The sequence below is a fragment of the Arachis stenosperma genome, chromosome 6, assembly GCF_014773155.1.
Source record: "Arachis stenosperma cultivar V10309 chromosome 6, arast.V10309.gnm1.PFL2, whole genome shotgun sequence".
Lineage (NCBI taxonomy): Eukaryota > Viridiplantae > Streptophyta > Magnoliopsida > Fabales > Fabaceae > Arachis > Arachis stenosperma.
Genome location: NC_080382.1, coordinates 66,229,532 through 66,254,599, shown reverse-complemented (window position 1 = coordinate 66,254,599; position 25,068 = coordinate 66,229,532). Strand labels below are relative to the sequence as shown.

The 25,068-nt window shown below is 33.7% G+C and overlaps 2 protein-coding genes across 11 annotated transcripts; both read left to right on the top strand.

Moving 5' to 3' along the window:
* The first annotated feature begins 3,435 nt into the window (after nt 1–3,435).
* On the top strand, nt 3,436–8,117 carry LOC130932634 (uncharacterized). 9 transcript variants are annotated; one of them, XM_057861996.1, is made up of 6 exons: nt 3,436–3,892; nt 5,577–5,760; nt 5,892–5,980; nt 6,852–6,988; nt 7,089–7,226; nt 7,679–8,117. In XM_057861996.1, coding segments are annotated over exons 3-6 (468 nt in total). In that variant the 5' UTR covers nt 3,436–3,892; nt 5,577–5,760; nt 5,892–5,979; the 3' UTR covers nt 7,871–8,117. The 9 variants fall into 9 exon arrangements, with proteins under 9 accessions (XP_057717979.1, XP_057717982.1, XP_057717977.1 ...); XM_057861999.1 differs by having other exon boundaries at nt 5,892–6,598; XM_057861994.1 differs by lacking the exon at nt 5,577–5,760 and adding an exon at nt 5,025–5,072.
* Nucleotides 8,118–8,669: 552 nt separating this feature from the next.
* LOC130936771 (uncharacterized) lies at nt 8,670–9,800 on the top strand. 2 transcript variants are annotated; one of them, XM_057866923.1, is made up of 3 exons: nt 8,670–8,882; nt 8,966–9,175; nt 9,274–9,800. In XM_057866923.1, exons 1-3 carry the CDS (start codon nt 8,832–8,834, stop codon nt 9,337–9,339), a joined length of 327 nt encoding a protein of 108 aa, XP_057722906.1. In that variant the 5' UTR covers nt 8,670–8,831; the 3' UTR covers nt 9,340–9,800. The 2 variants fall into 2 exon arrangements, 1 of the variants encoding a protein (XP_057722906.1); XR_009068174.1 differs by lacking the exon at nt 9,274–9,800 and having other exon boundaries at nt 8,851–8,882; nt 8,960–9,214.
* The last annotated feature ends 15,268 nt before the right edge of the window (nt 9,801–25,068 follow it).

Sequence of the window (25,068 nt, the reverse complement as noted above, 5' to 3'; positions counted from 1 at the left end):
ATCTACACACATGCGTCATTTACCTGAGCTTTTCTTAACCATTAACCATTACCAAATTTGCTAACCAAGATGAAAATCTAAGTTCTCGGATGAATCATGCATCGAGCAATCTCTGTGTTTTTGTTATTGCTGCACTTTTTTTCTGTGTCGAAATTTCTTTTTTTGTCGTATAGGTCGAAAATTGGGATTGACTGCTAGTTTATGGCATATAAAGTTTGGCTCAACTCCTGACATGTCGGCAGGTGTCCATGCAAAAAGGTCGGAATTGGATTTCAATAGTTCGATGAGGTGTTGTTTAGTTCTTGCATAGAAAACAGAACCGATGTTAGTAAATTGATCAGTTTCTCCTAATTGTACCTTTTCTAGGTCGTTTGTTGAAGAGGGTTAACTACTATTGTCTATGGGGTCCAGCTCGATTAGAGTTGGTATGTTCTCTGTGTTGTAGACAAAGTGAACTCTTGGGAGGATCTCCTTTGGAATAATCTTTAAGCATGCATTGTAGCATTGTCGAGCTTCCTTGTGATTGGTGTACATTGTTACCACTATGTGGTCCTGCACAAGAAACTTTACACAAAGGTAAACTGTGGAAACGATAGCTCCAAAAGAGTTAAGAGATGAGCGTTCCAAAATGATATTATAGGGGCTAGCACATTCAACTACTAAAAATTGGATATCTAGGGTTTTTGAATGTGAAATTTTTTCTAGTGTTGTTCTTAACCATACATAACCTGACACAGGTACCCTTTCTCCGGAGAATCCTACCAATTTCCCAGTTGAGTGTGTAGGGCCTTGTCGCTGAGTTGCATCTTTTTGAAAGTGGAGTAAAATAACACGTCGGCACTGCTTCCAAGGTCGAGTAGGACTTTCTTGACTGTCAATTCTCCAGTGTGTATCGAGATTACCACTAGATCGTCCACGTTCAGATTTTGTAATTTGAGATCGGATGCGTTGAACGAGATTTGTTCTACTGGAGGTGAGGTGTGTGTATTGTAGCGAGCTCCGTCCATTGTCATCATGGCTTGGTAACTTCTCTTTCTGGCTGCATTGGTTGTTCCTCCTCCTGCAAAGCCTCCTAAAATGTAGTTTATTACTCCCTTTAAAGTAGGAGATTCAACCGCTCCAGACCAAACTCCTTTGTCCTTGTGATTTGAATTATGGCTCGGTCTGTTAGTGTTTTTGGTTGTTTCTTTTTTATTTCTAGAGCTGACATATTTATCTAGTAAGCCTTGTCTGGCCAATCTCTCCAATAGGTCCTTAGCCACCACACATTTATCGGTGGTATGGTCGTACTTTTGGTGGAATGCACAGTGTTTACTTCTGTCTACGTACCTTTGATCCTGATATGTTCCCGCTTTACTTGGCGGCTTTATAAGCTTTTCTTTAATTATATCTTTTCTCTTGATATTGAACTTGGTGTATGAGTCGAACTTTGGTGTCAATTTGAAAGGTTTTTAGGGTCCTTGCTCTGAGGTCTGTGAGTCCTTTCTTCTTCTTTCCGAGATGATGGTCTTTCCATTCTCCGGGCTTTCCTTTGTTCCTCGATTTCGATTTGTCCAATTGCCTTATCTTTAAATTCATCCCATGTTTTCGGCTTTGCTATTGCTATTGCTTCCTGGAAATTTTCAGGTCGGAGACCGCTTTTTAAGGCATGCAGGTGTACCTCTAGATTGAGGTTTAGAATCTCCATGTTTGCTGTTGTGAAGTGTGTCATGTAGTCTTTTAGGCTTTCGTGTTGCCTATATTTGATTCTACTGAGGTAATCTGAATCTCGTACATAAATTTTGGATGCTGCAAAGTTGTTTATGAATAACATGGTGAATTCGTCAAATCTCGAGATTGAACCAGCAGGTAAATTAAAAAACCAAAATAAAGCAGCTCCATCTAAAAAAGTAGGAAAAGAATGACACAAAATAGGATCAGAGTCACTATTCAGGAACATCATGGATTCGAATTTAGTAACGTGAACTTTAGGATCTCTGATTCTTTTGTAAGGTGCCAATGTCATAATTCGAATCGGTCTGACCGCGAACCAGTAGCTTAGGTGGTTCGGTTCATTAGCAGAAACCACTGTTCTAGAAACTGGATACAAACCGTTGAACCGACTGGTCAAACCGAACCAGGACTCGGCCGGTTTACAAGAAATGGAACCGTTTCCTTTGTTGAAAGGAAACAAGGGATTGCACGTGTTTGGCTTCCTTCTCCAACTCCTTCCTTAGTCATCAGCAAAATGCCCTAGCCTCCACCAAAAAAAGCAAACCCTAGCCTCCACCAATCTTGTCGCCGTCTATCAGAGTGAAAGACTGCTGCTGCCGCCTCCGTCGCACTTAAGAACTTTCGTCTTTGTGCTATCGGCGTTTGTTACTTCGCTCTCACCATCCCATGTTCGCTCTCATCAGTTGCCTGTTCATCGTCATCCGTCGAAGGTTAATGCTCACTGCTAGTGCTTATTTTTCGTGTTTTTTTATTGTCTGTTCAGAAACCAAACCCTCTTCATGCTTGTTCTTCGATGGTTAGTGATCGTCGTTTTTTAATACTCACTGTTGGTGTTTTGTTTTTCATTGATTGATGATTATTGATTAAGTGATGTGTTGCTGTTTTGTTTTTTTTTTTTACTTTGTGCTTGAGTTAATTGGATGCTCTGTCAGTGCTTAGTGCTTGTTCTTGGTTGATTGGCTTTGCTCACTACTCTGGCTTGTTCTAGCCTATTCTTGATTAATTAACTCTGTTACTAGCTTATTGCTTGATGCTAAATTGGTACGGATAAACTGTTACTGGCTTGTTCTTGGCTTTTTTGTCTGTTGTTAAATTTTGTTAAAGTTTCTTGATTTTGTGCTCATTACCTCACTCAGTGCTTTTTTTTTGTTAATCATTGTGCTGAGCTTGTTAATCATTGGCTTATTGATTGATGCTAAATTGGTACTGATAAACTGTTACTGGCTTGTTCTTGGCTTTTTTTATCTATTGTTAAATTTTGTTAAAGTTTCTTGATTTTGTGCTCATTACCTCATTTAGGACTTTTTTTGTTGTTAATCATTGTGCTGAGCTTGTTAAAATTGGGTTAAAAACTTTATTAATCTTTGTTAAAGCATGTTAATTTTTGTGTTAAACTTGTGAAAACTATGTTAAGAACTTGATTGGCTTTGCTCACTACTCTGGCTTGTTCTAGCCTGTTCTTGATTAATGAACACTGTTACTGGCTTATTGATTGATGCTAAATTGCAATGTTCTGAAAATCGGACCGGACCGACTGGTTTGACCGGTCTAACCGTGAACCGGAAATAACTACAGTCCGATTTGCTCCCTAAAACCGTTTCTCTAAAAATCGGAGAAGAACTATCAAACCGACCGGTTTTTGGTCGGTTGAACCGGACAGAGAACCGACCGGTTTAAAAGAAACGGCTTCGTTTTTGCCAAATTTGCTTACTTTCACTCTTGGTTCTAAAACTCCTTCGTTTCTTTCTCCCTTTCTCCCTCTGTTTCTTTCATTCACAGAAACTCAGCCAAAAAACCCTAGCATAGCACTGTAAGCCTACACCACCGCCGCCGCGAGTAGTGGCATACTGCCGCCGTCCATCCGTCTATCTAGCTTCCCTCGTGCTCCAAGTCTTCAACCCCCGTTCGCTGTCACCGATCGCAGCTGCTTCCTCGAGCTCGGCGTCCGTCGTCTTTGTCTGCTCAGCCGCGCTTCCGCCGCCGTTGGTTTCCGTTAACGTTCGCGTCTTCGTTCAGCGTTCTTCGCCGTTCAAGTTTGCTCGGCGTTCACCGTTCGCGTTCACTCGCCGTTCACCGTTCGGGTTCGTGTTCGTCTGGAAGCCACGTTGCCCTGCTTCAAACTCTGCGACCAACCCGTGCGCTCCACCTAGCCGTCGAACTGCTCTCTTTTGTCGCCGCCGTGAGTTCCCTAAACCCACCACCAGACAATACACTCGCACAACACCAATACTCTGCTTGAAACTCTGCAACTTCTTATTTCTATTACAATAAGTAACTATTTGATTTGGCAGTGGTTTGGATTTTTTTCATAAGACTGAATTAAAGTATACAATAGTTATGTTCTCTTCTCTATCACATTGATACTAAGCTTTGAATTCTCTTATTTCGTTTCAAGTTTACCGCACTCAAAATGTTTGATGAAATGCTTTAACCATATTTTGGGTTGGTTTTATCATTTCTAGCTTTTAGAAACTTAGTAAGTTGATTGCATGTGAAATTAGAATAATTGGATCTTAGTAATTAGGAAATTTTAGCTGCACAAATAGCATCTTTGTAGAAAACATATTAGCATTGCATTAGTGTTCTTCTGATAAATTTTAACTGTTCGTGTGAACTTGTTAATTTGCTTGTGTTGTTGTTCTGTTATTTTTATTTTTTTTGTTGTTGTGATTTTCTGTTCTTGAACCTGTTAAGTTGATAATTTGCTAAATTGTTGGGCTGCTGTTGTTTTAATTTGCTAAATTGTTAGGTTTCTGTGATTTAATTTGTTGGATTTTCTATTTAGGTCTTGTTCTTGTTTATTTGCTAAATTGTTGTTGTGTATTTATTGTTGTCTTTGAGATTCTTGCTGGATATTGGTGATCATTGATTTATTATATGCTTCATGTTTTCATTGTTTTCTTCTTCTAAAGGAAAAAAAATTCTGTTTTCATTGTTTTGTTGATTGTTTGTTTTGTTTCAGAAATTTTTTTGTGTGATCGATGTTCAAACTCTAAATGCTGTTCTGTTGGTTTTGCAGTGTTTGTTTTGTTTCAGAAATCAATTTTTTGTTATCAATGCTCAAACTCTGAATGTTGTTCTTCTGTTTTTGTTTTGTTTCATAAATCAATATTTTGTGATCAATGCTCAAACTCTGAATGTTGTTCTGCTGTTTTTGTTGTTTCAGAAATCAATTTTTTGTGATTAATGCTCATACTCTGAATGTTGTTCTGTTTTGTTTTAAGGCTGAGTTTAGAAGAGGTGATTGATTTTTGAGTGTTGTTTTGTTTTTGTTTTAAAGGTGTGTGTTGTGTTCAATTTTCATTTTGTAGGAAATTCTTTGAGGTATATAAGAATTAAGAAGGAAGACTATTTTAACGGTATTATTCTGTTGATTCTGGTATGCTACAAGCTTGAACATAGAATTGAAGAGAGAAACCCTTTATTATTTTATCATTGGCCTATTTTTGGCATTGCATATCATTGTAGTTTGTTTATTCATAGAACTAGTTGTTTATGATCCCCTTTTGAAGTAAAAAGATGCAGTAGAAGAGTGTTTAGAACCAGTTGCTTTATTCATTGAATTTTTATAGAATCAGGTGTATATTATAAAACGGTTTTTTGGTTGAACTGAACCGGTTGAACCAATAACTAGTGAACCAGTAACTAGAGTGGTTCAATGACCGGTCCGATTTTCTGAACCTTGCTAAATTGGTACTGATAAACTGTTATTGGCTTGTTCTTGCTTTTTTTCTGATGTTAAATTTTTTTAAAGTTTCTTGATTTTGTGCTCACTACCTCACTCTGTTTTTTTTTTTTTTTTTGTTAATCATTGTGCTGATCTTGTTAAAATTGATACTCTTTTGGAGTTTGATGTATAATAGGTTGATTTCAAGCTGAGATTTTCTTCTAACAATGATACTGACAACTGGAATAACTTAACAATTGGACTATTCATTTTAGAGAGGAAAAACATCTACATAATTTTCATATTTTATTGATGAGCATTTGAGCTGTTTATATTTGAAGCTTGTAAAACAGATGGAATGCTTTCTATAAAAACGACGAGTAAGTTTAATGTTCTTCTCACAGTTAGTTTTGCTTTGATTTCATTGAATACATGCATACACCTCAAGCTTGAATATGTTTTGAGCCATAGTATTAAAATGTTTTGAAATTTCTACTTGAAACTTTATTAGGGAGCAGCTCAAAGTTAGGAGTGGAGTAGCTTGCAGCATTGAAAACCATCAGCACAATGAACTGGTGATAGAGGGAGTCATAATAATAAGTAACATGCCTGTAGACATGTTCTGTAATTTTATATTATAGCAGTACACATATTCTATAATTTTTATTGTGTTGACGATTTATTGATTGTTTTTTATTGTGTTGATGAGAGTTGTTCTATAATTTATTTATTCTTTTATTTTAAAATCATTTTTTCGGTTGAATTCGATTGGACCGGTTGAACTAGTGAACTAGTGAGTAAAACGGTTCGATAACCGGTCCGGTTCTCAGAACCTTGGTTCGTGGCTTTGTGCTAAGCCTCAAGCTGTCAAGCACAATAAAAGACCAAATGCATGAGGTACCTTTTTGGTGTGACTCTCCAATCTGACATATAATGATAACTAAGCTAGCCTTTCACAGGGGCCTGTATTGATTGGACAAACTAAAAGCCCAAAGTAGTGACAGAAAAAATTAAAGGCCCAATCGAAGTCCAAAAAAATATTTCGTGGCTTAAACCCTTTAAACCCTTCCGAATGGCTTATTTCGTGTAGAGGAGGAGGAGGAAGAAGAGTGCAGGTTCAATAGCACGACAAGTTCGGATTTTGGGGATATAATTCAGAGACTTGTTTTTACTCTTCACTGCATAGCTAGGTTTTGATTTTTTTCCATTTCAGTTCAGGTGATTCCATTCGGCTTTCATATTTTGGTTTGCTTGCTCTCGCGTGTACCCAAATGGCTGCACCCTAATCCCTGTTTTGTATTCGATTTCAATTGCAATTTCGAGCTCTAATGTTTTTCCCTCTTTTCGTCATCAGATTTATGACCTGAATCTCGATTCCTTGACTGCTTTTCAGTTTCATAAACTCGGGGGATTCTTCCCCCTTATGGAACTTGAGTTCTGAAACTAAATGTGAAAAGCTATTTGATGACAGTGAATAGGATGGATCACTTTGCGGGAGCTGAAGAGCATCTTGCTCAACAAAGACTGAGGCAGAAGCTTGATGAAGTCAATGTAGCTGCTCAAAATAACCTTGCCCCTATCCAAGACCATGTCAATTTCACTCTCCAGGTTTCTTCTTTCTTGACTGCTTCAATACGATGACAAATTTTGCACTTCCAAGCTTCCTATTCTATATAGTTCATTGTTTGATTGGATTTGACCTTTCCAGAAAGCATATTTCAAATGTGCGTATGAGTGCTTTGATAGGAGCAGAAGGCAGGAAGAGATAACTACTTGTGTCGAAAATTGCAGTATTCCTCTTGCTAATGTTCAACAGACTTTTGATACTGAGATGCAAAAGTTTCAGGTAAGTATCTCCTTCCTTTCTCAACTGTTGTTGCTTCTTTAATTGCAAAAGTATTGTGAATTAATTTAATAGACAAGTCTCAATAGTACAATCAACGATTAATTGTCTTTCATTCTAGGTAATCAGTTGAAACTCGATCCACTATTGATTATAGGGTTTGCAAACATTAAAATTGGATCCAATTCACACTTTACTTTTTCAACACTTTTTGATGAAAATTAATGGTTTGTTGTAAGAAATAGAGCAGATATGTATATGTATGCATGCATCTTCGAAAATTTTGCATTGGAAGATCTTTGGACCTCCAAAACATTTAGTTTGATTTCCTATTGAAGATATGGTATTCATAGATCCATGTAACTTACCTCACCTTGTAGTAAAAGGCTTAGTAGTTTTTGTTGTTGATTTCCCATTATTTGGACAATAAATACCTTGTTTTGAACATGGTGCAGGAGAAATTGAATAGATCTCTGATGGTATGTCAAGATAGGTATGAGTCTGCAAAGCTCCAGCAGAAAGGTGGGGCCATGAATGATATGATTTCCTGTGCTGATGAGGCGATCCAAGACAGTACCAAGATGCTACCACTTCTTGCTAATAAGTTGAAATCCTCCTTTGGCATTAAGGACAATGACTCCTTCTAGCTCCATTTTTTGTATCCAAAGATTTAGTTATTATTGTAGATGGTGCAAATTTGCAAGACATTATTTTGTAACTCTATCTAGAGTACACAAGATTTTACTGGATTTCTGTACTTAGAATGCTGGGGAAGCTTGATTTATCAATGACCAATAATTATGTGCATTTCGTTAGGTTTTATTTCGCTACCTTCAAATGTAACATTGTATACGATGTGATCATTTTAAATATTAATCGCAAACAACTTCACCCGTGCAATCTAGCCACCTGTTCTTTAAGCGGAATGCAAGCTCAACAATGCTGCATGAGTTTCTCCATTGTTTCGTTCTTCAGTAGCATAGTACACTAACGTGAAAAGATTATGTTATAAACTGGTCATAAGTGGTGATTTTTCTTGTGGGGAACAACTTAATGTAAAAATATAAAAAAATAACTTTTTTTCAAATTATAATTTATATTTTTTTTAAAAAAAGTTTTTTTCTTAAAAATGATATTTTTTATGTAATAAATAAATAAATATTTTTATATTATATCTAAATATAATTAATAGATAAATTTTTTTTGTATAAAATATTTAAATATAAAATTATTTTTATTTTTTTAAAATTTTTTTAAAATAAATAATTTAAAAAAAAAAACTCAAAAACTCACCGTCACAAGCCCTAAGCACATAATATAATTTTTAAAGTGGTTAAAATTTTCTTTTTAAAAGCTTTTCCAAATACAATGAAAAATAACCATATAAATAGACTTTGAAGTTTGAATGATAGAGTTTTCTTTAGTCTTAACTAATTTGGGTGTAAGTGAAGATAAGTAGAAGTGAACAGAACTAGAAGGAAGAGGAGGCAGCAGCAGAGTTTGGTGAAGTAGTATCTAAGCCTGAATTACCAGATATGTACTTCCTCAGTCCTCATTTCTTCTAATTTGCGAATTTTCTTGCTCAGCGTATATTTCCGGTGACAAACAATGCAAGCAGCATCTCTATCTCAAACCTTCATCGTAAATCCAACTCCACAGGTTATTCCTCTTCTTCTATTCTGAGAGAAGCCAGTAATCGTAGATTGTTTATTTTTAAAATACATATTTTGTGGCAGCTGCAGGTGGCCAGATGCAAGCAGAGAGTAGATGAGTTCATAATCCCCACCATGAATTTTACACGTCTGCCTCCTTCATGGAAGCTTAGACATGCTGCAACAAAAAGGCACTGCTGCTTTCTTTATTTCAAATTGCGTCATTGTTTGTGCGAGTTCAACCTGCTTAAATTCATTCATATTAAATTCGATGTCTTCCTAATGCTGCCGTTTTATCAGGTGCTTGTATTCCTTAGCTCAAACCATGCTCATTTTAATCGAAACTCTTGATTTTTATGTAAACAATTTCTCTTGGACTTCGGTTTTTCTTCTTGTAGATACTGAAATTACTTCTGCAGCGCACATTTCTGGCTCTTTGGAGAAGGAATCGCCATGTGAATTGAAATTGAAGTTGTCTTCTTGTTCTTCCCTCCTTTCCCTTATTAAGAAAGGGTCCGGTCTTGGTTGGTCTTGCTGAACCTTGTGATGGATCAAAGTTACCGGAAGATCGCAAAGCAAAAATGCTTCCTCTTCCTTTTCCTCTTCTTTCACGTGGTGATCCGATCTTTCTTGGACCCTATTTGTCGCCATGTACATATGAGAATGGAAATAAGAGAACAGGTTTTGTTATAATGGTGTTTGTGTGTCGGGTAAACAAGCTAAGGTTTAAGGTTTAAGGTTGTTGTTTATTAGCAGCCAGGATGAAGGTTGAGGTGTTTGAATAGGAGAGGGTGCAAGAATCTGTGGGTGACAGTTGACACTTGACACCGAAAGTGTAGACATTTGGATTTTGGAATGCCTATAAAGGGAAAGGAAAATAATATGAGGAGATTGTGCGGATCCCTGATGAGATAACAAATATGTATTATTAATTACTGACTGAAAATGATATTTTTTTTTAACCTTTTATTGAAAGAAGGTGAAATTCATCTCCAGTCAACAATTTGTTATTTGGATTTGTTGAAAAACTGTAGGATAATCACCCATTATTATTTATTTCTCTTTTTCAAATCTCGACAGACTTTTATGATAATCAAGTCGATCTAGCGAGTTCTTACTCTTTCAAAGTGAGTAGCATAATTTTAGTAGTCTCCTCTCATTACCTATGAAACCACAGTGTGTATTTATAGTTTAAAAGACAAATTTTTTACGTGATTATAGTCTAGTTAGGAATTTCTTTAGAGTCTTGTATACGTATTTATATATATTGTATAATTTATATTAATTAAATTCGACATTCTTATTTGAAATCTTTTCATTCATCTACTCATGCCAATTCTATTTTTACCCCGTGCATATAAGTTGTAAAAAAAATTGTTCGCAGCCTCTCATTTATGTATTGTTAATACTGTTGATATGTTAAATTAAGAGTTATAAGTTAAAGGTCACCGTAATGTTCTAGTTAATATCCGATTATGACCTAAACATAATGGATTCATTAGTTAGGATGTCAAAGACGATCCAAGCAATCGGTAATTAGTGTGAAAAAATTAAAGTTTAGTTAAATTTATAAAAAAATTTAAGACATTAAAATTTAATTCAAGGACCCTACAAGCTTACGTCACACAGGAAACTTTGATTTGGAGCAATAGTGAAATCTTAACTATAATCAAACACCAAAATCTAAATATAAGTTTACAAGTCATTATAATCAAACCCATAAAACCTAAAACAGACATCAAATCAAGAATGTGAGAGAGAAAAAACAAGAAGAGAAAAAGCTCACTAAGATTTCGCTCGAAGAGCGAGAAGATGAAGCGCAATGAAGAACAACATATAGGTAAGAAGTAGCAAAAAGCAGGTATGCAAAAATCGAACATAAAAAAGGAATTGAAGCTCACCTGAATGCAGAAACAAAAATGCAAAAATAAAAAAGATCGCGAAATCAGACCTAAAATCAAACAAGAAATAGCAAAATCAAACACAAAAAAATAGCAAAAAGAAAGCATGCAAAAATAAAAAACACCAGGAGTAGACGATCACCTTAATCTAGAGGCAAAAATGCAGAATCAAATAAAGAAAAAGAGAAATGAAGTAATGAAAATCAGTTTAAAAAGTATGAAAAAGAACACGATTGAGAATCGCGCTTGAGATAGAGAGAGAGGAGAGAATCACATCTCAGACAGGAAAAGAAGAAGTGATTTTGGCGCGTATAACTGAAATTGGTGAGAATGGGGTGGAGCCTTATGACTTTACGAGCATAGTTATCAGAATCAAACCGGTGATCAAACCGATTAGATTATTGGATTACTGAATTATTGGTTTAATTAATGGATTACTAGTTGAATCGGTTAATCGGGTCCTATGTAACTAAAAAAATAAAAAATAGTCAAAAATTTAAAATTAAAACTTAAAATACATATTTTCACTACTATTTTAAAAATATCTAACTGTTCTAAAATAATATGGAACAAGAACAATAAATATTTTATTAATTTTCCTCTATCATAAATATTTTATTTTGTTTTTATATTAAAATAACTATTATTTTAAAATTTTAATAATTTATTATTTAATTTATATCTATTATACTATTATATATTACAAGTATTTATTAAAAAAATAATATTAATAGATATTATATAATTATGAAAAGAAAAAATAAGTGAGTTTATAATTATTATTAAATAAAAATATAATTAATTTAAAAATAAGTGAGTTTATAACTAAAATTAAAATAAATTAAATATAAGTAAATTATTTGATAAAAAATATCTATATATATTATAATTTGCAAATAAATTAACAAGAAGTATAACAATTTGGTGGCTATGAATGGTAACTTTTCCCATTAAGGATAGGGCACTCACCCCAAGTATTTAAAAAAAATTAACTTTTAAGTGGTTGGGTCGAACTAATCTCATTAAATTTGACCGATTTTTATCGATTTCATTCCGAATTTGATCGATTTGTACAAATTTTTTATTTTGTTTGATTCAAATATCGGACCAAAACAATATAAAATCTGATTTATTAATTTTTTAGTCGAACCGATCAGTTCGATCTAATTTTAATAACTATGCTTATGAGTGAGAATGGATAGAGTTTGCTTTTCAGCTATTGAATTTTTGTATTTATGTACGTACTTATATATTGTAACTAAAATTATAGACTAAAATTAGTATACACTAATATAACTGCTAAATTTTTTATGTATATATAATATTCTTTAAATTCTAAATCCAAATATATTCATGCGTAAGGGATGTTTTTCTTTTCAAAGTTACGTTTGATAAGGTGAAAAAGTATCATATTTTGATGTGGTTCAAAACTTTTTAAAGGGATGAAAAAAAGAAAGAAAAGGAGCAATGAGACAAACAGAGAAGACTCAAACTTTTACACTAGTTCAAAACGAGAAAAAGACAAGAATCCAAGAATTAATTAAAACCTTTTTTATTTTCTTTATTTATTTTTGAAAAAGTATAGATAACCAATAATGTTTTTGAACAATATGAATTAATAAAGTTAAAAGAGTAAATTTAATTAATAATATTAATTTAAGGTGTAATGTATTTTAATATTTTTATTTGATTGATGGTTGTTTATATTATTCAAAATAATTATTATTTACTTAGCTGCTCTTTATCTTTTTACGCTTTCCCAGCCACCGTTGCTCGCGTGACTTTGTGCAGTCGTTCCCCGAATCCTATTCCCACTATTCTCCACCCAGCCAACCATAAAGCATAGAACTTCACACTTTAATCATGACAACCATAAGCACCAACACATATTTCACCTCTTATTTTTGGCACTTATCAATTATCATCTTAGACTCCATCATGGCCACAAATCTCACGTTAATCCAGCTATAATCAATCATTACTTTATGCCCAGATATTCTTTTGCAAGCTAAGTATGTATCTTCTACTATTAAATAATCGTATATTCGTACTAATACTATTTTCAGAGTATAGACAAACAATGTTATCTCAACTGAAATTTCATTAAAAATAAATCATGCAAGAAGAACCTTGCCCATTCAACTCATTCCCATATTTTTGTGCATACGCTAACAATTTTTTTTTTTTAGTTTCTGCTATTAGTATTTGAGTTGGAAATTAAATTTTTAGTCTCTGCTATTAGTATTTGAATTAGAAATTAATTACTTTATTTTGATTACTGCCTCTCTTTCTCACGAGAAAGTAAGAAATATAGATTACAGAGCCTGCACTACAACTTAACAATATTATAAATTCAATTCAAAATAAAGGGAAGCAAAAGCTACATCCACAAACTCATAATCTAATAATCTAACCTAATCTAATCTAATCTAAAAGATTAAACTAAAAGCATGCGATCGAGCACGCTCCAAAGCATTAACATTCATGACATGGCATGATCAATTAATTCGATGATGATGATGATGATGATAACAAAGCCCTCTCCTCAACACTATTATCATTGCTTATTGCATGTAGCTCCTTTAGCCATTCAAACGTTCTAAGACGACGACGTGACATCACCACTGTCTTCAATTGCTGCTTCTTTTCCCTGTTCTCCATCTTCTTTTTGTTTTTCAACTCGGCCAACACCTTTTCTTTCGCGGCGTGCGTTTCACTTTCTTGTTTGTTGGATCCTTTATTCTTATTCTTATTCTTATTATTATTATTATTACCACCAATCCCACCAGCACCGCCTTTGCGCGTGTTGAATCGCGCAACGGTTTCCACGGAACAACTGCAACCACTGAATATACCACCGCCTTTGCCAACAAACTGTTTCATCACATGATTATTAGTATTGCTTTTTGTTGTAGCGTTTAAGGAAGGGCTACGGTTGTTGCTACTACCGCTACTGCTATTGCGACTAACGGAATTTCTGTTACCGTTATTGTTTCGGGTCTTTATGTCATGGAGTCCTATCTCCGGTGCAGGGAACACGCCTAAACGGAAAAACTCCCATGCTGACGACAATTTGCGACCTTGAGAACTAACTGAATTTCTTGGAAGGGAATTCGACTGTCTTAATTGGGGTTTAGGACTTGGAATTGTGTGGAATTGGTTTCGAATTTTGGGTTTGGATTTGGTTTTGGTGGTGGTGGAGCTACTGCTGCTTGATGAGTTCTGGCTTCTCAGGCTGCTGCTTCTGCTGCTGCTGCTGTTGCTGCTGCGAAACTCGCCTAGCGAACCATGGTCCATGGACTCCGACCTTGATTCGCAAGGCGTGGATTTGAATTGATTTATATTGTCATTACCGTCGTCGATTTTGGAGGATGGTTTGGTTTTTGGGTGCAGCGGGAGGATCTGACCTTGAAAGAAGACTTCGTCTGCAGCGCACATTTCTGGCTCTTTGGAGAAGGAATCGCCATGTGAATTGAAATTGAAGTTGTCTTCTTGTTCTTCCCTCCTTTCCCTAATTAAGAAAGGGTCCGGTCTTGGTTGGTCTTGCTGAACCTTGTGATGGATCAAAGTTACCGGAAGATCACAAAGCGACAATGCTTCCTCTTCATCTTCCTCTTCTTTCACGTGGTGATCCGATTTTTCATGGACTCTATTTGTCGCCATGTACATATGTGAATGGAAATAAGAGAGAACAGGTTTTGTTATAGTGGTGTTTGTGTGTCGGGTAAACAAGCTAAGGTTTAAGGTTTAAGGTTGTTGTTTATTAGCAGCCAGGATGAAGGTTGAGGTGTTTGAATAGGAGAGGGTGCAAGAATCTGTGGGTGACAGTTGACACCGAAAGTGTAGACATTTGGATTTTGGAATGCCTATAAAGGGAAAGGAAAATAATATAGAGATTGTGCCATCCCTGATGAGATAACAAATATGTATTATTAAATATTAATTAAAGATTGAAAATGATATTTTTTAAATTTTTATTTAAAAAAAAGTGAAAATTCACTTGCAATTGCCTTCATATGAAATTATTTTTGAACGACTGACATATGTTATTATTTGATTTGAAAAAAATCGATTTATTTTATGGGAGCCACTTAGATAAAGATGTCAAAAACGTCTTTTTTTAAAGATGTTTTTTAAATTTAAAATTTAACACATATAATAAATTAAATTGTATTATTTTTATTAAAATTAGACTGAATAAATCGGTTTAATAAAAAAATTAATAAATTAAATTTTGAACCGATATAGATTAATATTTTTTATAAAAAATTACTACAATATCTCTATTATAAAACACAACTAAAATATCCATATTATATATATATATATTAATTTTAAAAACTTTAAATTGTAACTCTATAACAATAGAGAAAAAAAGAGTTAGAATTTAGAATTCTCAAACTTAATATATATAATAAAAGTACTTTAGTCATTTTAATAATAGAGATATTGTAGTCATTTGAAGGTTGTAGTAGGCTTAGAGAAGGGGGGGTTGAATCTATGCCTTCCTTTTTAAGTTGCTGTTTTGACCCTTTTTAGTGGAAGTTACAAATCTGATTCTGTTTGAACTCAGCAGCGGAAATTTATGAGACAATTTATTTTTGTCTCATGAATATCAGAAAACAGAACATGACAGAGAAGAAAAAAAGCTAACACCAGCATATATCCTGGTTCGGTTGCTTTGTGCTATGCAACCTACATCCAGTCTCCTCCACAAATATGGAAGAATTTCACTATAGTTAACAGTATTACATACACCAATTTCACACTCAAGTTCTAACCTAACTTGACATTGGCTATGCTAACACCTAACTATTTACTCTTAGTGAATACCAAACAGGTTCTAGATACAAGACACATAACCAACCTAAAGAAATCTGAAAGTAACTCTAGGCTTTTCTCTCAAGTGTATCTCTCAGCCTTTTTTCACTCATGGCTTTTTCTTAAGCTTTCTCACTTTGTCTTTTCTCTCAAGAAATTACAGAAAGATAAGCTTAGAAAAGTACATCACAATCAGAAAAATATGAAGGAGATTGACTTCATCAACAGCCTCTGTGCTATGCGAAAAATCAGATTAGCAAGCCTCTGATTTAGTTCTTCATACTGGCGGAATGCACCTTGAATTGGTTACACTGTCCAGTTAGTTGAACTTCTTCAAAGAGCTCTCTCAGAACAAACACCTCAAGTTCACTGGTTATCTCTCCTTGCCTTTGAATGAACAGAAAATCTTCTTTTATCTCCTTGCATGTTGCTGGGTTCTTCTCCCAAGGTCAACACCTTGAGCCTTGAGCTTCACCAACCCACAGCTTCACTTTTTCTTCTTAATCATCAAAGTAGAACCTTTCCTTCTGACTTTTCCAATTTGACCGAAAGCCATGAAGGAGTAACCGAAATTGTTTTCCAATGGTCAACTAAATCTGAACCATAGAGATGCAACTTGGTCCCCAAGAATCTCTTGTGACCGTGGATTTGTAGCAGTGAGGAACAGAGATCAACTTTTTCTTTGAATGCCATTTTCGGATAGAACAGAGAGTAGGGAAGAAAGGATGAAGATCTGATGCATGCAAGATGAGATGGATTACCTTTCTTAAGCTTGATTTGTATTAGATTTTCTGCTTTAGCTTCTGTGTTTCAAGCTTAGATTTTTCTCTTTCTTGCTTCTTTGGTTACTGGCTTATGGAGGAAGCTTTTCTTCTCTTTCTCTTTCCTACTTTACTGAAGTCTTGATGTGACTTGATTAGAGAGGAGAGGAACGTTGCTTTGGTTGGAGCAAGATGGTGGGAAATTGAAAACAATTTCAAGCTTGGATTGGGTTCTTCTCTTTTTTGGCCCGGTGTCTTGCTATGCTTCTTTGTTTGATATGAATGACTTGGGCTTGTCTTTATTCACACTTTCCATTTAGCCCATTAGCTTTGTTTTGTTATTCATTCAACTTGGGCTGCCAAAAATGAAGTATGACCTGCAACATAACATAAATAATTAGCAATGTGTACTTATTAATTTAACAACTCTAATTATTTATTTTGCCAAAAATAATGTTTGTCATCACTAATTAATTTAGTTAATTTCTTAACTCAACATCATTTTTTATAAAAAATAATATTAATTTAGATATATTTAAAATTTAATTCACTATTTTTTGGTCAAATTAATTTATCTAACCTAATTTTGACAAAAATAATATAATTTAAGTGATTATATTAAATTTTAATTATTAAAAAATATATTTAAAAAAAGACGTTTTCTGCAACTTTATGGAAACATCCCTCTTATTTTATACAAATAATTTTTTTTAAAAATCGGTTTGGATAGATCAAATAACCACCTTAAAAAAAATCAATTCTTTATGCATGTTATCCTTAAATCTCTAAATGATGAATTTAGTACGTTCTTCTTCATCTTTCATGACCAAATTTTCTTCAAATTTATCTTTTACTTTTATTTATTTAATTTTCGTCAAACATATGTATACAAATTGTTTAAAAAAGTAAAGTTTGGTATTCTGAAAAAAAAATCACGTTTTTTTTTCTATATAGGAATGACGAAAAAGGAAAAATTAGGAATCGAAAAGGAAAGAGAGAAAAATTAGAATTCACATGGAACGAAGAAACTGAGTTTGCGATATGAACAAAAAGTTATAAATGGTACCATCTGTTCTATTTTTTCTATCTCTATTTCTATAAACCAATTTTTTTTCAAACCAAATGATAACACGTGTCAGCAATCCATAAACAACTTTATGTGAAGTCGACTGCAGATGAGTTTCTGCCTTTAAAGAATACGCAGAAAAACTAATACTTCAAAATTTAAAAAGATTTTTTTTAAAAACTTAATTAGAGTGAGATGTTATGTTCTCATGATTTTTATTCTCCAAAATAGAATATATTATCGTTTACTAATATCTCATTTTTTATTTATATTTTTAATATTGATTGTGTCGGATTTGATTTAGTATTTTATGACGACAAGCATAATTGATTATTTTCTATTATAAATAACCATTATAATAACATTATAGGAACCAAAGATGATCAGTCAAGCAAGATGAATTTGTGCAAATCATCAACATTAATATGCATATCATCGTATCAAGCCAAGTTTGAAAAAAGATTGCATAATCAAAACAACAAGAAATACTCTAAAAGTCAAGCTCATGAGTAATTGAATAGCTGCTACGTTTTTATCAAGCTAAACAAGGAAAGAATTCTTATTCAAAACCAACGGTCAAGAGTTTAAAGATGCAACAACTAGTTTGATCAAATTAAGAATGATTCTAATATTGAAGAAAGCAATCAAGTTTTATAAGAGGATTTCATCCAAGGAAGATGCAACCATTTTCGTGCATATTAAAGATATTAAAAATAGTCTTTGTTTTTCTTGTTTTTTGAGTGTGTTTTTACTTTTCTTTTGTCTAGATTCAAACTTACTTTGAGAGATACAAAAGGTAAAGAGAGTACTGCTTACAAAAGTCATTTAACTTTTGTTTGAGTGTTTTGATTACAAAAGTGTGCTGCATTAAAGTGCACTTGGTTCTCCTTAACTAGGTTGAGTTAGCACCTAAGTGATTTACTAAACTTGGAATAGTTTAGGTGGTTTACAAGAGTGAGTCTCTTAGAATTGGTGATTGTAATCTATCTTGATTATACTGAAAATTCTATCATTGTAGTAGAGACTGAACATAGGTCATATTGTACTTCGTGGCTGAACCAAGATATATCGAGGTGCACTCTTCTCCTTCCCTGTTTTCTACGCTTTTCATTCTACATATTTGGAGGAGATAAAATCACAAATAATCTCCTAACACCAGAAGTTCTGCACAATTTATTTTTAAGCTATAAAAGTAGTTCCTTAATTTAACCCCTTCTCAACTCACTTGAAAACCTTCACCTTGAATCTGTCTTGTCAAATTCACTCCAAAATATAATTACCCAGCTTCCATCTGTTTCCCAAGGCAGGTGCATCCAAGCAATCTGTTTTGCCAAGTACCTCTTGGAACCCACTATCCCAAGCTAAAAGTAATTCCCTCCATATGGCATACAACTCAACAAACATAAAATTACGCGTCTCAACTTTTCTAATACAACTTTTTAACCAATAACTTTCATATATACATCTGAAGCTCGCAGAACCACTAAAGACGACAAAGCTAGCATCATAATTGAATTTGATGAAATTAATAGGAGGGAGAATCTAATGCAAACACAAGGAGGGAGGAGACAAAATTTGGTGCATTGAAAGAATGGTATGCAACTTTCTTATTGAGCTTTGGATCTTACAACCACTCTGCTAGCACTCCAGGGATCATCCGGATTGAATAGCTCATTATTCCTGCTCCTCTAGATCCAACAAATAGCTGAGAAGAAGATAAAAGCATCACCAAACCTAAGATCTTTATAGAGTAGAGCCATTGACGCAAGTCCAAGTGATCACAGTATATGCCTAACATCGTCTAGACCTCTTTGGCACTAGAACAATCTTGGAGACAATGAAAAAAGTTTCAAGAGCAAGCTAGCATTGGTGACAAGTATGTGACAGATCTAAGCCATAATCGACTCTAAACTCCGTCGTAGAGAGAGCATTTTGGAGACTAAGCCTAATAAAAAAGTTAAACTTTTTTGGTATTTGAAGCCGCCATACTTACAGCCAATTGTATCTGCTACTAGCTAAGTTGAAGAAAGGGAGTACCTTTTGGGTTAATGCTCCAAGGAAGTGTGAAAGCATTATTAGCTAGCTTGTAAGCCTTTGAACTTCTTTGAGGGGTCATGGACTTAGCATGTTAATTATGGCCTTATACTTATCAGAGCTAGCTTTGACTCCTCTTTGGATGATAGTAAAAGTAAGGAATTTGCTTGCCTTGACAGTGAAGGCGCACTTCGCTGGGTTGAGTCATATTGAATACTTCTAAGGTAATTGAAGACTTCTTCCTAGTCAATAACTAGACTTCTATCTTCACCTATCCTGACTAGCATGTCATCAATGTAAACTTCTAGCTTCTGACTGATCATGTCTTAAAAGATTTTGATCATGAGTCTCTGATAGATGGCACTTACATCCTTTAGTCCAAAAATCATTATGGTATAACAATATGTGCCTTATATGACAATAAAAGTAGTTTTGTCTTCGTTTGATCAGTGCATTGGTATCTGGTTATACCTATAATAGGCATCTATAAACTTCAAGAGTTAGTACCCCAAGGCTGTGTTGATGAGCCCATCAATGTTCGAGAGTGGAAAGACGTCTTTAGGGTACACTTTATTCAAGTTTGAGTAAACAGTATATACTTTTCCACTTCCTGTTGGGTTTCTTAGCGAGTACCACATTTAGCGAGTACCACATTTAAGAGAGAGATTGAAAATGTTAGTTGTTCAAATAAAATTAGCTTAGAAGAAACCCATTACTTGCTTGATTGGAAGTTGATTAGAGAAGGACCCGAGAAAGCTTAGTGATTGGAATCACAGGAGTGCTTCCATCGGGTGGTACTTGCAAATAATTTTGTTGCTCAATTTAAAGGAGTCTTGTCATGAGATAAAGTATGAGTGTGAAAAAGGGTATAGGTTATATTAAATCATACATAGGGTGTTTATTGCTATCTTTTATATGGCAAAAAGAAGAGATAACCCTCTCAAGAGTTCGATGTTATCTCCTGTCCTTACTTTTAAGAGGGTTATATAAGATGGAGTTGAGTTTAAGTTTGTCAAGCTATTAAAATAGTTTCTTTGTAACATAGTTGAAAAAATCAAACCGACCTAAGCAGTTAGATTGAAAAACTGACGACTTGGCCTCTAGGCTGGTCTGAGTGGTGATTTGGACTAGACAAGGAACAACCAGTTTGATCCGACCAGGTTTTGTGAAAATTGGACTAGTGGCGCAACGATGACCTCTCTCTCTCTCTCTCTCTCTCTCTCTCTCTCTCTCTCTCTCTCGTCACCTCGATTCATCGCCACCACACACTTTCCGCGTCGTTGCACCACTCGCTAAATCCTCCGCATTGTGTGCTCATGGCTCGCCTCTCTCTTCCATTTATGCTTGACTGCTTACATCTCGCCACGCTTCCCTTCGCTAGTGAGTGCTCGATCTGTGCATGGTTGTTGCTGCCTGCACTGCAGCACCCGTAGTTATTTCTGCTCAATTTTGCCTCTTAGTCTCACTTGAGTCTCATCTTAGTCACACTACCGGCATCTTATCGTTCATCTGTCTCGTTGCCAGCATCTCAACGTCTCATGGCCTTCCCTGTGCTCCTCGTCGCCAACGGCATAAGCAACTCGTGTGGTTGTTGATTGCTTTGTTGCCTTCTGTAGGGTTGTCGTCACTCGTCATCTTCTGGTTTTGGGTCCTTGCCATCGCTGTTGACCATGTACAGTTGGTGAGTCCTTACATCATTGCTTTTTCTGTTCTCTCTTTTCTAACTTTCCATTCTCCTTGCATTTTTCATTGTTGCTAAATTGCTAATCAATTAATTTTCCTTGTTGTTGATCTAAATGTTGTTGTAAATCATGACTAAACTAGGATTTATTGATTTTGTTAATGTAAATTGAATTTATTGCTAAAAGTATCACTGATCTAATTTTTTTGTTGAAGAAAATTATCATTGAGTTAAATTTATTGCTAATTTTCATCACTAAACATTGAATTTATTGTTTTTTTACTGAAATAATCACTTAGCCAATTTTTTTTGTTGCTGTAAATCATCTTTGGAGTTAAACTTTTTGTTGCTAAAAATAATCATAGTTGAATTTATTGTTGAAAATTTTCAATGAGTTGAATTTGTTGCTATAAAAATAGATTTGATTCTTAAAAATAATTGATTTTATTTATACATAGGCAATATTGATTTAGTATAATTATTTAAATTTAGTTTTTAACTAGTTTGTTAATCATTATCTTATTGATTTTTTTTTGATACTTGACTGCCATTAATGTATTTGTGAAGACATGCTTTTCAATTTTTTATTTAAGTTTATTTTTTGTAATTTTACATCTATATTTAATTGTAGATTTAAATCTTTTAAAGTTTGAATTTCACTTTAGAGAGTAAAGTGAGATTTCTTACCGTTTATTTCATATGTGGGACCAAAAATAAATATGAAAGAGAAATTATTTTAGGATAGAAGATAATATTTTACTCTCTAAAACTAGTGTATGTTCCCGTACTCTATACGGGATAATATATAAAATCATATAAAGACTTTTATTAAAGAAAATTAAATAAAAAAATATAATAATAATTATTATAAATATTTTATAAAGTTATAATTAAAATCAAACTCTAAGGATTTTTAATATTAAAAATAATTAATATTTGTCTTAATCAATTTGAGTTTGTTAAGTGACCATCTCACTCATTTGCTTAAGCAAGTATTAGGATGTTTGAATCTCGCTTTGCGTGCGTAGCAATCCATTGGCAAGCGATTGACCTTTAATAAATGGAGTATCAATACGTGGTTAGACTTTGTAGGAGTACTGTAACTCGTGAGTACCCGACCCATCCCCGGACAAGACGAATAATAACTCGACCCGAGGCGAGGCAGGTTTCATTCAGGGCGAGTGTTCAAGCGGGGCAGAACGGGTCGAGTTTAAGCTGTACCCGTCCCAGGGTATATACATATAAACACTTTTTATGGATTAGAATTTGCCTCACACCACAGATTCAATGATTAGTCTGAGTCCATACTTCATAGCCACGCTAGAGAGACTTAGTCATCCTCACTCAGAGTCTTCTTCTTCTCAGCTTCTCTACAGAAAACCTCATAGTTCTCATTGTTGTCACAGTTTCTGTCGTCTCGCTACTGAGCCGTCACTGCCTACCTTCACAGCTCTCATCGTCGCCGTTGCTGAGCCCATCACCGTCGTTGTTGAGCCCGTCGCTACCTTACTGTTGAGCCCATTTTTCTCTAGGTAAATTCTTTAAGCCCGTCGCCGCCTTCCTCCTGTTGAGCCCATTTTCTCTAGGTAAATTTCTCTCCCCTTCTCTCTCTCATCACATTGTGAGTCTGTTAAGTTCTTCTTTTCTTCTTCCACAGACTCATCACCTGGTCGTCGCTGCAATTTTGTGTGAGTCTGTTACCGGATCCCCTTTCTCCTAAGTGTGTCGCTATCTTTCTCCTCTATTTATCTGTCCGCAAATAAGTTCCCCTCTCTCTCTCTCTCTCTCACACACATTATGAATGACTGGATCTGTATTTCATTGAATCTCTACCTGGTGAAGTTGTGAATTTGTGTTGTAATTTTATTGGTGAAGTTGTGAATTTGTGTTGCAATTTTGTTTATATATGTTTAGTGGGTCTAATCTACATTTCAATAATTTCTATCCATATTATTTACTAATATTTTTCATGATTAATTCTAAGATTATTTTATATACAAATAAATATGTTTCATGATTGATTCTTCATTGAAGTGTGAATGTTCTCATTACATAAAGTTCATTTTGTATTTTTCATTTTAAATCGTTATTGACTTTGGGTTCTAATTACTGATGTTGGCATGTTACAATAGTTTATATATGTTGATTGAGAATTAGAGCTTTTATGATTTTGGTTGATTTATATATGTGCAATGGATCTAATTACTAATGTTGTAATGGTTTGCTCAGTTTTTTCAATAAGTACTTTATATATGGTTTGTTAGATTTTTCAATTTTTTTAATAAAGGTGATTTAAGATTATTTCATGGCTAGTAATGTTAGAGAGGACGCACAAAACAACAATATTGCTCCTAATGATATTGAGATTGACATTTAGAGTAATGCTAATACACTTCATGTTAAATTTGTGGTTATCAGACATTAGTTTTTTTTTATTTCATATTATTTGACATTATATAAATTTTATGTTTGCAGTTTAATTTATGTATAAATTTTAAGTTTTTATCTTAATTTATGTACGTATATGTAAATCTTAAAGTATTATTTAATTGTTATAGGATGGGTAAGAGTGGGGAGGGTACTCGCATAAAAGGGTTAGGGTACAACATTTTACTACCTACAGAAAAGGGTTAGGGTACAATATTTTACTATCCGCAGGTATAGGTGGAGCGAGTAGTTGAGAAGTTTAAGGATGGCGGGCGGGGTCGGATAAGGCAAAAATCCGCCTCATTGCCAACCCTATACGTAGTGGATTAGTTCTCGATCTGTCTAGTTAAAAAAATACCATAGAAAAAAATAGAATTTTTTTAAGTAAAATAATTTCTCATTGATAATAATATTTATGGAGATTTGTTTTTGTTGGAATTTTCTTGCGATAATTTTATTTGTTAGCATCATATTTATTCTTGAAGTAAAAATAATATCATCAATATTGTTACCTATTAAAATTTCACATTTTATGACATGATTTTTAAATTTTTAAACTCATACTTATGACATTACAAAAGCAATTAAGTTAGTTAATATTCCTTAATGACATTACTGGAATACCATTGTTGAGTATTGGTTTGTGAGAAGAGAAACTAATAACAATTTTTGTTATTCGATATACAATTTATTCTTTTGTAAAATGAATTATTATTTTACTAAATTGCTAAATACTTTTTCTTTTAATTTCTTACACCATTTTATTTGGTAATGTTCTCATGCAGTGCAGGGAATAATTAATAAAAATATATGAAATTTTTATTAAAAAATCAAACAAAAAATATATAAACAATTATTACTATAAATATTTTATAAAGTTATAATTAAAATCAAAGGTTAACGATTTTTAACGTTAAAAATATTAAAAATAATTTGTATTTATTTTAATTAATTTGAGTTGGTTGAGTAGTTACCTCACGCGTCTATTTACGGAAGTATTTTTGAATCTCGCTTATGTATATAACAACTCATTGGCTAGCGATAGACCCTTGATAAATAGAGCTTTAATTGTGGTGGATTAGTTATCGACTTGCCGAGTTGAAAAATACTGGAAAAAAATAGTATTTGTCTTGAAAGTAGAACAATTATCATTGATAGCAATACTTGTAGAGATTTGTCTTTATTAAAATTTAAATGTGACAACTTTATTTATTGGTATCATATTCATTCATGAAATCAAAACAATATGATCAATATCGTTACCGGTTAATATTTCACATTTTATGACATGATTTTCAAGTTTTCAAACTTATGTATAGATTTATTTCTTTACAAAAGCTATTAGATTGATTAATATTCCTTAGTAAAATTACCAAAACACTATCGTTGATGAGTATTAATTTAATTTGTACGCAAAAAAATCATAATAACTTTCATATTCATATATATATATATATATATATATATATATATATATATATATATATAATTTATTCTATTGG

What these genes read in the sequence shown, in the direction of transcription:
- LOC130932634 (XM_057861993.1), top strand. An exon ending in ATGTCAATTTCACTCTCCAG is followed by an intron (nt 6,989 to 7,088) that starts GTTTCTTCTTTC and finishes TGACCTTTCCAG; the next exon opens with AAAGCATATTTCAAATGTGC. An exon ending in CTGAGATGCAAAAGTTTCAG is followed by an intron (nt 7,227 to 7,678) that starts GTAAGTATCTCC and finishes AACATGGTGCAG; the next exon opens with GAGAAATTGAATAGATCTCT.
- LOC130936771 (XM_057866923.1), top strand. Translation starts at nt 8,832, where the DNA reads ATGCAAGCAGCATCTCTATCTCAAACCTTCATCGTAAATCCAACTCCA. An exon ending in TCGTAAATCCAACTCCACAG is followed by an intron (nt 8,883 to 8,965) that starts GTTATTCCTCTT and finishes TGGCAGCTGCAG; the next exon opens with GTGGCCAGATGCAAGCAGAG. An exon ending in TAATGCTGCCGTTTTATCAG is followed by an intron (nt 9,176 to 9,273) that starts GTGCTTGTATTC and finishes TTCTTCTTGTAG; the next exon opens with ATACTGAAATTACTTCTGCA.